Source organism: Pyricularia grisea (assembly GCF_004355905.1).
Source record: "Pyricularia grisea strain NI907 chromosome Unknown Pyricularia_grisea_NI907_Scaffold_8, whole genome shotgun sequence".
In the NCBI taxonomy this organism is placed as follows: Eukaryota; Fungi; Ascomycota; class Sordariomycetes; order Magnaporthales; family Pyriculariaceae; genus Pyricularia; species Pyricularia grisea.
Window position 1 is genome coordinate 1758322 of NW_022156721.1, and position 14181 is coordinate 1772502.

Below are 14181 nucleotides of genomic sequence, written 5' to 3' on the forward strand. Positions count from 1 at the left end.
TATTTTTTTATTCCCTTGGTTTGTGTATTATTGTTGCTGGAGGCAGCAACATTGGCGTTTTTGTTAGCTGCGGACTGGGCACGGGCCGCAAAACCGCTCCTATTACCAGTCTCGTTATAATGTTTATCCTACAAATAAACCAAAAGAAGTCCCAAATCAGCCCTGTCGGATGTGTGAAAAAATAAAATACAAACCAAGTTTGAAGCATTAAGCAGTTGCTTACGTTGGCAGACTGTATGCGAGAGGCCGCATCCTTAATCATAGGTGTAGGCTTTTTTTCTTTAGGCATTGCAATATTGAAAGAAATGGCTCAAAAAGTTCTCAAAAGTCTAATCCTCGTATGGGCTTTTTCCGAACTTATTAAAAATGGAATTTTGTAACGTTTGTAAATGTTGGAATTTTGGTATAAATGTTGCTGCGTCTGCGATACCATTTTTATAAATACTACTATCGTAATAGCCATATCTTTCGCACCTTGTTTAATTTTATATTTGTTAGATTTTCCACCATTTATTTTAAAGGATTTATTGGCTTAGGTTCTATTTTTAACAGAAAAAATGGGGTTCCTTATAATGGCATATGTTTAATCGTATTTATATAAATATTGTAAGGTTATTTAAAATATTAAACTTACGTAATATCAATAATAAGCCGCAAATAAAAAATAAAATTAAACGTTATTCGGTCGATAGGATGGCGGAGGTTTAATTTATATGGATTTGCCAATTGGCGAGCCGCAAAATAAAACTCTACAACCCTCCTTTAACAAAAAACGATATCCAGGCGGCAAATAATATTATACAAATTCCTAAATGCTCTGTTAAACTTCTTTAAAAATTTCAACTTTTTTTCGGCTGTTTGGCAACCCTACGAAAGTTTATTAATATATATATAATATTTGGCAAAAGCCGGAAACGTAGCCCCAAACGGAAAGGGGTTATGGCTATTATACAGGCGCAATAATCGAAATTATCGGTATTTTTAATACTTTGTTACATAAAACCTATAACCTTCCCATCTAATATTTATAACGAAACCTATTCTATATTTAATTCCGTTATTTTATACCATTTTAATATTTAATCGTCGGCGTAATCCCAACTTCGCGGTTTTTTAAACGTATATAAATCGGATAAAAAAGGCGTTGCACTTAAGAAATTAAAACGCGATAAACGGCTTTCCGGCTCCATTTTATACAATTTAAACCAGGCCCAACGTTGTAATTTTAAACCCATATAATTATTCCAATTACAGCTGGCAATATAATATTTATAACGTAAAACGGGCGATTCGAATTTATCCGCCCTAATTGTTAAAAAAATACCCTTTATACCCAGATTCTAAATAGTTTACCTAATTGGGAACGATGGCCGGATCTCGTTTGGGAAAATTCCCGGCTAACGTATATTTTGGTTAAAAATACGAAATTAAATATATTTAATCACGAAATCTGGTTTCGATAGCTATTAAACGGTATTAATTTCCAATGGGATTACCAATGTACGGTTATTACCAACGCGCCGAAGGTTATCGATTTTGGTAACGTTAGGAATATCGGCCCATATAATATCCCGATTTGTCCAACCTTAATAAAAAAACTCCCTCAAAATTGAGCCGAATTAATCATCTATAGGTCTTAGTGGGTAAAATTAATAATTGATAAGGGTTTATCGGGGAAACATCGAGTATGCCTTGTTCCACGTAATAAAATTGACACATGCCGTTATGCTCGAAGTCGTAAGAATTGTTCGCACAGGACACCCGCTCGTTCGACTAATCCGGATCTTCAGGTCTAGCCGTCTATTGGTGCCATAGATATGGCGTGATTAAGTCCCCTGGTGCAAAGATAATAAGCGTTTAACAAACATATGGGTTCCTGTCTTCTTACCGTATCACCACCCAAGCTTTCATTCTAATATTCCTCAGTTTCTTCAATATACCTCGTAAACCGATCGGCATCATCGCCATTTTGTACAAACACATCTAAATATCGGACGCTCTGACGGCCCAGCTCAAAAAAGTTAAGTGCGAATGGCCCTGACACCAATGCGTTGCAGTTCCCAAGTAGGGATCGAAGCATGATAGGGTCATCCACGAAAGCCTTTAGGCCGATATCGATGTTGGTGATCTTCCTCAGGATACAGGTTTGGAGCCCATAAATGCCTTTGCATAACCGGCACAATGCCAAAAAGTCGACCATGGTAAGGTGCGAAGAGAGCGCTTCGAGGACAGGGTAACGTTGCGTACCCCCTGTTCGGCACCCCCCCTGTTCGGCACCCAAAAATAACAACACTTTTATTTTTATCCTCCAACTTCTATTATAAATATCTCGATGAATCTTTCACTTTTGGATTTACTTTTTTCTAATCTTGATTCTCCATTTTCCAATGAAGCAATATACTGAAAAACAGCTTATATCTGCAATTAACGACGTCAATAATGGCAATCCAATTGCAAAAACCTCCCGAAAATGGGGAATACCTAGGTCTACACTTCAAAGTCGACTTAAAGGTTCTCAAGCTTATAAAAAAGCACAAAGCCCTTTTCAAAGGCTTTTTACGGAATAGGAAAAGCATTTGGCTGATTGGGTACTTACCCAAACAGCTTTAGGGCTTCCGCCAACGCATCAAGAATTACGCTTTTTTGCCGAACGAATTTTTCAAGCCGCCGGAGAGACAAAAGGCCTTGGAAAACGTTGGATAACTCGTTTTTTGGCTCGTTATCCAATCCTTAAGACCCAAAGGCCCCGTCGAATAGATAACGCCCGGGTTAATGGCGCTACTACGGAGGTAATTAAATCTTGGTGGTTTTATATTACGAACCCGGTTATTAACGCTATTAAACCGGAAAACCGTTGGAATATGGACGAAACCGGTATAATGGAAGGTAAAGGATCTAACGGCCTGGTATTAGGGCTTAACGGGATCCGGCCGTTGCAACGGAAAGAGCCCGGAACGCGGGGTTGGACGACTATAATCGAATGTATATCGGCTACGGGCGTTGCCCTCCCTCCCCTTGTTATATTTAAGGGAAAAAACGTACAACAACAATGGTTTCCGACGGATTTAAGCCTTTTCGATAATTGGAAATTTCACGCAACCGAAAACGGGTGGACAAATAACGAAACGGCTATCGAATGGTTAAAAAAAGTGTTTATTCCGTATACCCAACCTTTAACCCCTGAAAAGCGGTTATTAGTTTTGGATGGCCATGGATCACATATAACGGACGAATTTATGCTTCTTTGCTTGCAAAACAATATTTAACTCCTATATTTACCCCCTTATTCGTTACACGTTCTCCAACCATTGGATCTATCGGTTTTTGGGCCGTTAAAAGAAGCTTATCGACGTCAACTTGGATTTGTTAGCCAATTTTGCTGTTTAACAATTATTGGAAAACGAAATTTCCTACTTTGTTATCGAAAAGCCAGATTAAAAGCATTTATAGCAAAAACCATTCAATCTGGTTGGCGTACAACGGGGTTATGGCCGGTAAACTTGGTTAAACCACTTTTAAGCCCTTTTTTGTTAGAAAATAGCAATGCCAACGTTATAAAAGATAAAAACAACGGTTTGCAAAGGGATAAAACACCGGAAAGCCCAGCCCAAAAAATTAACGACCCGTCTTTACTTATTTGGAAAACCCCTAAAACGACCCGAGATGTCCGATTTCAACTGCAAAAACTTTCCCAATCCAACAAAACCAACGCTACTTTACGTCTTTTATTTGCAAAAGTCCAAAAAAGCTTCGAAGCTAAAGATACCCTTTTGGCTAGCGCCCAGCAAAAAATCAGCTTATTGGAAGCACAATTGGAGGCAATACGGCCGGTTAAAAGGAGGAGGGTGGTTCCGGATCCAAACGAGCTTTTGGTTAACAAACAGAACATTATTGGATTGCAGGAAAAGGATATAGAAAATTTGGAACCTTTAGCTGATGAAGAAGAGGTTAATGAACCGGAGAAGCGTGAAAACGATTGTATTTTTGTCCGTTGATAATTTTATATTTAAATCAGCTTATAAAAGTAGGCATTTCGTTGTTAGATTTTCAGGGTGCCGAACAGGGGGGGTGCCGAACAGGGGGTACGCAACGTTAATATTTTCCCGGATCAAGCAGCTCCACCAGCCTTGGCTAACGCCCGTATGCGACATCTGGAAAGGTTATCGCCATATTGCGCTTTTTGTCTATTTTTTACAGGAATAGCGTCTGGCGGGAGATGTCAAGGGCTGAAAAGGCGGCTGCAAAAGGCAAAACAACGCTCAAAAGCGTCAAAAGAAACCTGGTTCCGTTGGACTCCGCATCAAGGCCCAACACGACGCGCGCTATTTTGGAATAATTAAGGCAATAAAAAAAAAGGTCACGCAATGGGCACTTTCTCCGACCTAATTCTTTTAAAATTTAAGCCACTTTAACCCCACCACCCCACCCCCAAAGTGCAAAACGTCCAACGTACACACCAAATAGTAGGCAGCATATGCAACCTATCAGACAAACAAATTTGCTCAATTATGCAGAAGGCCCTTCATTTTGTGGCATGGAGCAAGAGTGCAATCCGATTCGCGGGCTAGGGCGGCAAATAGCGGGGTCGACGTCGCGTGATAACAATTGGACTTTTTGCGGCCGGGCAAGAATCTGGGTCCTTATACTTTTAATTTGACCATAATATACTCCCCAGCAACCGCTTCGCAATGCTAATGGTTTCGTAGATTTTGCTGCACGCACTAACAAATGCCTGCATGTGTTCAGTGCGACGCTTATAGGCCAACGCTGCCACCTAACCCGGTAATAAGGAGGGTACATGGCTGTATTTTGGCAACCGCAGTTTTCCAATAAGTCCTCGACCGGCTCTCAAACTTGTCTTTAACAAGGTCAAATGGCCAACAATACTCACAACTCTAACGGACGCATAAACCACGCCCAAAATGGATACATCGCCAGAACAGGCCTTAAGGGATTCACTGAAAAGGTGCGTCAGCACAACGATAGCATCAAATCGTAAAACGAGCTAACAGCGACTTTACCATTCAAGCCTTCGCATCAGTGGAAACTACTCCGACATAACTATCGTCTGCGGCCACGATACCTATCATGTCCACAAAGCGATTATGTGCCCGCGCTCGAAATACTTCGAAATTAGTTTCAAAGCAGACATGCAGGTAAGTGCACGGTACGCATGCACGGAATAAGAATTCGACAAGGTTTGAAACTGACCTACTGTCCAGGAAAACCGCACATCCTGCATAGACCTGTCCGATCACAACACAGATGCGGTCAAGCTTGTAATCGACTTCTTCTATCTGACGGATTATGAGCCTTTGCACAAAATCCCAGCCTGGGGATTCGAAATCAAGAAAAAACCTACGAATTTCGAGTTTCCTGCCGCTGCAATTGCCGAGACTGACGATATTACAGCCGAACGCGAGGATCCTCCAGCAGAGCCCGAAGTTCATAATCCCTTGGAAGAGCGTCTCGTGCCCAGAAAGGACAAAAAGAAAAAGAAAAAGAAAAAGGGCAAGTCAATCGCCATGGACGAGCCAGCGGGACCATCAACCGAAAACCCTGACTCGGAGCCCATCAGCCTTGCCGAATCGCTGCTTGACAAAACCTTCCTCCTCACGCACTGCCACGTCTACGCCTTGGCCGAGTACTTGCAAATCGGTAACCTCAAGGTCCTAGCGGCGGGCAAGTTTCGCGCCGAGGCCGAAAAGCAATGGAACCACCCAAACTTCTTCGAGGCGGTGCAGGAGGTTTACCGAACGTCGGTCCGCAGCGACAGGCTCCTGCGCGACATCGTAATTGATATTATAAAGCGACGTAATGAGTTGTTAGATCGGTTTAAGTACCAGGATGTTGTTAGCCAGTTTGATTTGGTTTTTGAACTGCTTATGGCGGTCAAGACTAGGGGGTGGGGTTGAGGGCTGCTAATGACCAAACGCTATAATTACGTTAGTGAGGCATTATGTGGAGGATATACGGATCCACAAATTCTGTTACCGAGTTATTTCGCATACTTCTGGTCTAATTGTTAAATACTAAATGCCGTACTCACTTCGATTTAAAGTTCCTCTCGATTTGTGGAACCAGGTTATTCGCAATTAGTTATATTGGCTGTGTTTGCCTGCGATGTCCTGGCAACTCACCAATCAATATTCCTGTCAAGGCAGCACCTGCAAAATTGCCTAAGCAAATGGGTATGGCCAGCTGGTGCAAAAAAAAGGACTTTACACCCGATTTGTGTAAAATCACTATGCCTATCAAACGTGTTATTTCCAAAACTCTGGCAAATCCCACAATCCTAAACTAATCGACACCCGTAAAGGGCCTCCTACATTTCGAATACTGGTCTGTAGCTGCATGCTAAACTACCAAATGGGGAACAAAATTAAATTAACCGCCAACAGGCCAAATCACGACCATTCCTTTAAAACGTTGCCCATTTAATACGCCATAACTTTATCAGCTTGGGTTTTATTTTCTTAAAACAAGCTCCAAAATAAAGCCAAAACAAATTTGTCCTGATAACCGACTTTTTGCTATGCTGTATATTTTTTTCGTGGTGAAATAATCGCAAAAAGTGAAGTATTTTCCCGCGATTAATTTAATTTTGTCCCCGCATTTTTTCTAAGGACCTGGGCGGCAAACTGCGGAGTAACCTCCGCATTATTTCGCCACGTATCGCCATGCGCCATGCCCTGCTGGCGCCCGCAATTCGCCGCCCCGTAAATAGGCGCGCCGAAATAATGGACGTAATGGACCCCTTCCGCCTGGGATAAATGGCTCAGAATGGCTTTATTTTATTTGCAGGGCTATATTGTCAGCCTCCCAAACCATGCTGTCTGTTCTGTGAAGGTGCAAACATTGTCAGGCGTTCACCGCAGCCTACACATATTATTCCCCACTTAAACATGCGAAGAACTTGGAAACGCAAACTAAAATTGTATGATATGCATCTTTTCCAAGCTGCATACCAATTACAATCAATGCTGTAAAATTGAAAAGCAACAGCTTCCCCAATACCCTCTCAATGCCAATACGTGGTATTGAACAATCGGTTCCCTGTATTAATACCCTTTACACCAGTGTACTTGTTTTCAGATACCCGCAACGCCACAATGCCCACGTTTCCATGCCACCCTAATTTCCGCCGAAGGCTACCCCCTTCAGAAATTCCATCCACCTCAAACTCGATCGCACCAGCCTAAACTACACCTGCAACGAGCAGAATTTTGGCTTTAAAGTTCATAGCTCGGATATACTCGACGAAATTAATCATACTTTTACCTATGTTAATAACTGAATCGATTAACAAAATGTTTTCCATATTCACAACGTCTTTCGTAGCAAATTTATACGGGTATTTGGCGAATGCAAACATCGCCAGAAAAAAAGTTTAATACAAGCCCCTAGCCATGGGCTCGCCGCCACGCATTATAGCCACGATCAATATTGGCTCTTCGGCTTTAAGCCGATATCCAATGGTGTTTTGGCCTTATACGTGCGGAATGATACGTTCCTTTAGGCCAATTACTTTCCCTTATCTTTAACCAACGAAGGAGCTATTTCTCGTAGGGTTACGTTTTTTCAATTATGCAAAAGGCCTTCCACTTTTTCGGCTTGGAGCAAATACGTAACCCTATTGGCCGGCCTGGGGCGGGAAATTGCGGGTCCAGCGAAAGCGACGAGGTACGCAAGGCAACATTAGAATTGGGGACAACGGACCGCATTCCTTAGCAGACTTAAATCCTACAGCTCCATTTCTGCGCTGATAAAAAAAAGTGAAGTTAGGGAATGGGATATTTCCAGGTTTGGTTGTATCTAAAGCTTGTTTCGCACTCCCTCAACCGCCAACCCCTGCTAGCACCCGGAGAATTGGCAACATCCACCCGCCTTCGAAGGCGCCGGCGCATGGGGTCAATCACCCTCACAGCCCTCGCCCTTAGCCCAAATCAGCCCCGATCTTTTTGTTATTATCGATAAATTGCTACTTTAATATGCCCATCCATGTCGAATTAAAAGTCGCGTCGTCCTTGCAACTCCGCAATCGACGTAACGCGCAACATGCGCCGCAAAAACCCCTTCATCGCTAATATCCGCGCCAGGCGGCCGCCCAAGCAAACAAACACTTTGGTTATTAAGTTTGTGCTAGGCAAGTTTTAATTAAATTGTGTAGGGAAGAAAGTTATAAAAGTAAAGATCGTATAAATTGTGTGGAAACAGATTTTGCCAAGGATAAAGGGCGTGCTAACGTTAAATAAGCCTCGATCGAATTAGGAAAACATTGCTTTGTTAACCATGCAAACACGCTGCTATAATACAAAGGTGGGCCTATCGAAAATCGGAAGGCACGTCCAACTTTTGTGAGTAAATATCGAGACTGATGTTATGGAGTCTAAAATACAAATCCTCAAAATCGACAAAACGCGTCTGCATGTACTTTTCCGCCACCTGGGCTTTTAGACTTTTTATAACAGAAATTGCGGTGGGAAGGGCTTCGATAATGGATGCTCGAGCGATTTGGCGGGCTTGAAAATCTTGTAGCCCCTGAATATGAGTTTTAATTAGTTTGATATCGGGTTTTGCAGGCAGCGAGCGGAGGGATTCGGGTAGTTCCTCCATCTTCGGCAGCGAGAACACATTTCCTGAAGCGATGGCCAACAGTAGCCGCCGCTACAGGTTATAAGCCAAAGAAGAAGGCATTTCGTGGCCGGTTGCATAAAAGCGCGCTGCAACCAGGACGGAGATCCTACAGTCAAAGTTAGATTGCTGCTGTGGGCATGGCTCCCACTTTATTTTCCAGCCGGAAGCAGTGGCTGAGGCGGAGGGCTCAAATGTTGGTGGATCGATGCCCAAAAGTCGTTGGATGTTAAATCCAACGTACTTTATTATTGGCCTATCTGGCTCAGTTGGCTTGTCCGACTTGTTTGACCGAAGTGAGTCCCAGATCCCGACTTTACGGCGCGAGGGCCAGATCATGACCAAAACCCAATGGCTGTTAAAGCAGATGGCAACCATGGCGCCGTTGGTCTCGGCAAATTTGCGAATGTCTTTCGATAGCAAACGGTCAGATGACCCGGGCTCTACGACTTCGAAAGTCGCCATGTCGCAGAGGAGGGCCAGGTTCTTTAGGAAGGATGTGATGATCCTGCCAGTAAGCCATGCTTGCTTACCAGATACGCCGGGCTGCAGTGGATAAAGGTCAGAATCTGAAAGGCCGCCCATGATCTTGTCCTTGGGGCGCAAGTCATATGCCACTATTCCAGTTGAACCTGGACCCGGGGCCGGAGACGGAGATGAAGCCGGTGCTGAAGTTGGAGTTACAGGTGGCTTTTTCGGAGGACGACTGTGCTTTATCGATGCTGGACCAGTTTGAGACTAGATTTGTTAGCGGATTGCATGGGAGGAAGATTTTACAGCAGTGCTTACTTTTTTTCCTGCAGCTTTTGTGGGTTTAGCCCGGGGCCGCTTGGATGGCGGGTTCGCCGTAGACGATCTGCGTTTGGAAGGCGTTACTCCAGTTTTCGAATGTTTATCCAATAGTTCGCGGATACGTGATATATTAGGCCCTACTGGAACTTTTTCTAGATATTCCTTTACCCTATCCTTATCAAGGGTGCTTAACAATTTCGACGCATTTTCCCAGGTGGCAAGCTCTTCCAGGTATCCAACCCATTGTACTCGTACCCGTATAATTTTGCCTTTAAAGTCGTGGTCCAGTATTTTGAAAATTCGGTATGTGCTGCATTTAGTTGTGGTCTCTCGTGGCTGTTCGAACTTTCCCCAAAAGGCCAGGACCTTATTTTGATTTTGGGCTTGAACTATGCACTCAGGCACCAACCGCTTGCTTCCATCTGTTCGTTTCATCGCGAACGTAACAATGCACTGTTTGCGGTCGATCGTCCAGTTTTCAATAGTATCGAGTTCGTCGTTGTAATCCTCCGTGGTGGCCAGGATGGTTGGCTGAGCGGGCGGCGTAGAGACTTGATTCGCTGCGCAAACGATCTGACCTTCGTGGACGAATCGAGCTGGCGTGTGCAGTTTGCTCTCGTCGTCTGTAATATCGATAGCGTCGTCTTTCGAGCTGCCAGCTTGCGTCGAGGGGTTTGCAGAAGCACCGAGCGCTACAGCTGCATGTTCAGCAGCTTTATCAATCGGTCTATTCACAGGTACGGCCGTGACCGTCTCGGGGGTAGTCTCGGTTGGTTGCGAGCAGTTCGGATCGTCGAATGCGATTGTGATATGAGAGTCGGACGCCATTGAGCCAGTCGGAGCGTCTGTATGCCGTTAATCACTATTTTCATCCGCGCCAGTTCATTCGCCGTGGTTGCTTACCTTGGAAAGATTCATGTTGAGTGTCAGGGCTTAGACTCCCGAATTTGCGCGGGGCTTTATCGTCCAGCATACTAGAATCTAGAGGCTGAATGACCGACCGACTTTGGTTTCGACAGTGGGTTGGTCCCGTCGCGCCACTTTATCGCGTTTTCTTTAATAACACGGTCCGTAAAATTGCAAACATAAGTCGGCTACCAAAGCTGCTACCTAACGAGTGAGCTTGGAAGCCCACGCCTACACTTCTACGCTGTGTCCCGGCAACCGCAAAGGCGCGGGTGGGGTTCCAATTAAACGGGCGCTACCATGCCCAAAATAATAGAGTGGGGGGGCAAAATTAAAACAGCAATTGCACCAGTAACCACACCAATATTAGCACATCTTCGCCCCGGTTCAAGGTCGAGGCATAAATAAAGCAGTATCCCTAGCACCCAGGTCGCCCAAATTTATCCGCAGTCTAAGCTATAGGCATATTTGCATTATATAGTAATCGCTTCCAATTAATTCCAAACAAAAGCCGCCTTAGGCCCAAGCCCTGGGTTTTCCAATCCGGGGATATTCGCGAATTAGACGAACGATAGGCCTAAATGGGGAAAACTGGACGTTTTGCGATTAATTACCTGTTTTAGGGGTGTTATCGGGGTAATATTTTTAATTATTATACCGATTATTTTACCGAAAATAACGCGTTTATATTTTGTAACGAGGGAGCAAAGATATGCGGACGGGTTTATTTGGTAAACGTAATTTAACTAATATTAGGTCGCCGAGCAATAGCATTTTGGAAACGATGTTTGGTAAAAGGGGTTAATATATTACTAATAGCCGTTAATAGCCAATTAATTATAATTAATAAAAGCAATTATTTATTTTTTCTGCAATTATTATTTTACCATACCTGGCTTTTACGCGTTAGTGGAATGGATTGGAAATTGGGTTATTTAATAGATACGCAATTTATACTAGTGTGAATGGTTGATTAAACTGGTAAAATTATATAGGGAAATTTAATCCGATTAATTACGTAATTTAAAAATTTTTGTAGGTGAATAAACCTTTTACTTTTATGGTAAATTTAACCAAATCGGGTTAATTAATGGGAACGTTATAATTGGCCGGATGGGGCAGGTGTACGAATAAAAAAAAATCGGGTTAATTGGAAATTAATGGGGTTAATCGACCCGATTAAAAACGTAGACGAAATCTGTAAAGATTAAACCCCAAATCTAACCTTTATCTATCCAGGTATTTTTACAAATAATTAATTTATTTATTAGTAAGGCGTTGGTTTTATCCCTAATATTGCAATTAAAATTAACCCGGGGGGCGGTACAAAGGATTTAATTTTTCGTAAGCTGGGCAATAATATTTTTAAAATAAAGATCCGAAATCGCTTTAATTTCGATAGTAACCAAAATATTATGGCAAACTAATATTACGATTAAAATATCGGTATTTGTTTCGAAAGTGGCGTACAATAAATTAAAATATATAAACGTTTTAATAAGGGGTTTAATAACTGGGGTAAAATTATAATAAAGTTTAAAGCGAATAATTAGCAGGTTAAAAACTGCCAAATAATATAGGATTAATTTTCCTATTGGTAGCAAAAATCATTTTGGGTTTACATTTTGGCCAAATATTTTAACTTATCCTAAGCCTTTAGATTTTAGCTGGAATTTTCTGGGTATTTTAATTTATTTGGAAAAGTTTTTTACCTTTATTCGTATAAATTTAATTCCGCATTTTGGGTAAATTATTTTCGAGGCTTGACCTAATTTTTTTCGTTGGTATTTTAAAAGGTTGCTAAATATTAAAATTTTGCGACCGTTATATTTATATTTTTAATATTGTAATTTGGGCTGGCTTACCATTCGGACGTTGTATGCTATATTTTGGTATTGTATATATTAAATTACCGATACTATAGGACCTGTAATTAATATTATTTTCGTATTTAAAATACTATATTCCTATCGTTAATATATTTGGTTTTATGGTTGGGGTTAATATAATTCCGGGGATATTTATTACGGCTAGGGTAAATATAGCACGGGAATTAATTTATTAGCACCTATCGACGAAAATTTTATTTTGGAATTGGTTTATAGCGATATTAAAAAAAAATTACCTAACCGGGTTCGGGCCCGGTCCTGTTTAAAGGGTTAATTTACTAACGCGATACCGTATTTTAAAATGTACGGAAGGTTTATTTAACGGTTTATACCGTAAAATATGGGTTAAAAAGCAATAAATTTATTTTTCGTCCGAATTTAAATCGTTTACGACCGGTATTCCTAAGCGTAAAATGCGTTCGTAGCGCGCGGGGCGTTGGCGGGCCGTTTTGGGGCGGGCGTTAAAATAATTGGTGGCTATCGAAAACGCCTAAAAACCTTTCGGTTACCCGAAACTTATTTGGAAAAATTTGCGGCGTTGGGCGCGGTTTGGCGGCCCGACCGACCGGTCGTTATTAAACCACGGCCAATTTTCCCACACCGCCCGCGAATAACGGAAATATACCGGGTATTTAGGGGAGGTCCGCTTCCAATACCAGGTATACGAAATATTTATAACCTAGTAATTAAAACGGTTATAATAGGCTTTAAAATTACTATGGCCGGTCTTTATAGCCAAATAATGGGCCAATAGGGGTTTTGGCAAACGTAATTTTTCGGGCTCCTTTTTCGGTATATATTAAAATTTCCATTTCCTAAATTCGGGGGACCGTTTACAAAGTTTTTAACGTTACCAATTATTTTCTATATTCGAAAAAATGGTTTTAAAAACCGTACCGGCACCGTTATATATGGTTTGCTAAGCTTTTGGATTTGGGTTTGGCGGTCCGGCGGAACCGGCCTTGGCCAACGCGTTAACCCGGTCGTTTCCCGGAATTCCCTGGTACCCAGGGCATTAACGGACCCGAATTTTGCTATTTTATTTTCGGAATAAATCGATAAGGTTATGGAATTTTAAAAAGGCCCATTGGAACGAACGCGGCGCGTCGCCTTTAAAACCCCAAATAACCGAGGTATTATTTATATAAATCCAAATCCGGGCGCCTGGCTATCCCCAGAACCGATTTTTCGGTATCGATCGAATTTTCGAAATATTATTACGACGTATAAATCGTCGTAATAAATAAGGATTCCGCTAGGACGAAACGAACGCCACGTTAACGGAAATAGCTTACGTAAACGCCGAATCTACCGATCGTTGGGTCCTTTTTTCCACCCAATAATTATTAATTCCGGAAAGCTAATAGAAAAAATAACCGTATAAATATATAAATAGCTGCAAAATCTGGTAGGCCCCGTAGCAGCCCACTGGTTGGATACGACGATTTCGCTTACCCTTTTTAGCTTTAAGACGGATTCGGCCGGATCCATTTCGAAATATTCGTCCCGACGTATATAAGTTTTTATCCCAATTCTTATATTTCCTTTATTAGGTTTTCGTTATGGTTAATTATTTAGCGAATAGGGTTAATATTGGGTATTTATTTTATTTTTCCGGGGTTTTGCTGGTTAAACATACAAAAAATTACGAAATAAATCGTTGTTATACGAAGCTTTTTTTTTATATTTTAATAAAATAAACGAGTAAAATAGTTTAGGGAAAATAAATAACCTAAATTAAGCCCCTAATTAAACCTTAAATATTATATATATTAGAAACGATTTAGCCGTGGTGTGCGAACCAAATATAGGCATGTTTAACGGCGAAATTATTATATTTCGTTATTATATTAATACCCAGTTAATTATTGGATCCTTAATCGTTCGTATCGCAAATTATTAAGGGCCCAAAAAATAATACATTTTAACTGGATTTTAGGTAATTTTACATATTCGGGAA

General features: G+C 41.7%; 3 protein-coding genes across 3 annotated transcripts; 2 read left to right on the forward strand and 1 right to left on the reverse strand.

The window, feature by feature from the left end:
• Positions 1–4922: 4922 nt before the first annotated feature.
• On the forward strand, positions 4923–5915 carry PgNI_12175 (uncharacterized protein; the record flags this gene model as incomplete). The annotated part of the gene is made up of 3 exons (XM_031132130.1): positions 4923–4966; positions 5030–5156; positions 5223–5915. The coding sequence occupies 3 exons, from the start codon at positions 4923–4925 to the stop codon at positions 5913–5915; spliced, it is 864 nt and encodes a 287-aa protein (XP_030977091.1).
• Positions 5916–7587: 1672 nt separating this feature from the next.
• On the forward strand, positions 7588–7731 carry PgNI_12176 (uncharacterized protein; the record flags this gene model as incomplete). Its single annotated transcript, XM_031132131.1, has 1 exon — positions 7588–7731. One exon carries the CDS (start codon positions 7588–7590, stop codon positions 7729–7731), a length of 144 nt encoding a protein of 47 aa, XP_030977092.1.
• Positions 7732–8380: 649 nt separating this feature from the next.
• PgNI_12177 (uncharacterized protein) lies at positions 8381–10522 on the reverse strand. Its single transcript, XM_031132132.1, has 3 exons — positions 10330–10522; positions 9424–10271; positions 8381–9372 (listed from the first exon to the last, which is right to left on the reverse strand). Exons 1-3 carry the CDS (start codon positions 10397–10399, stop codon positions 8668–8670), a joined length of 1623 nt encoding a protein of 540 aa, XP_030977093.1. The 5' UTR covers positions 10400–10522; the 3' UTR covers positions 8381–8667.
• Positions 10523–14181: the final 3659 nt, after the last annotated feature.

Excerpts from the sequence above, each read along its gene's own strand:
- PgNI_12177 (XM_031132132.1), bottom strand. The coding sequence starts at position 10,399 with ATGCTGGACGATAAAGCCCCGCGCAAATTCGGGAGTCTAAGCCCTGAC. Across the intron at positions 10,272-10,329 it reads TCAACATGAATCTTTCCAAG|ACGCTCCGACTGGCTCAATG; the intron begins GTAAGCAACCAC and ends AACGGCATACAG. Across the intron at positions 9,373-9,423 it reads CAAAAGCTGCAGGAAAAAAA|TCTCAAACTGGTCCAGCATC; the intron begins GTAAGCACTGCT and ends TAACAAATCTAG.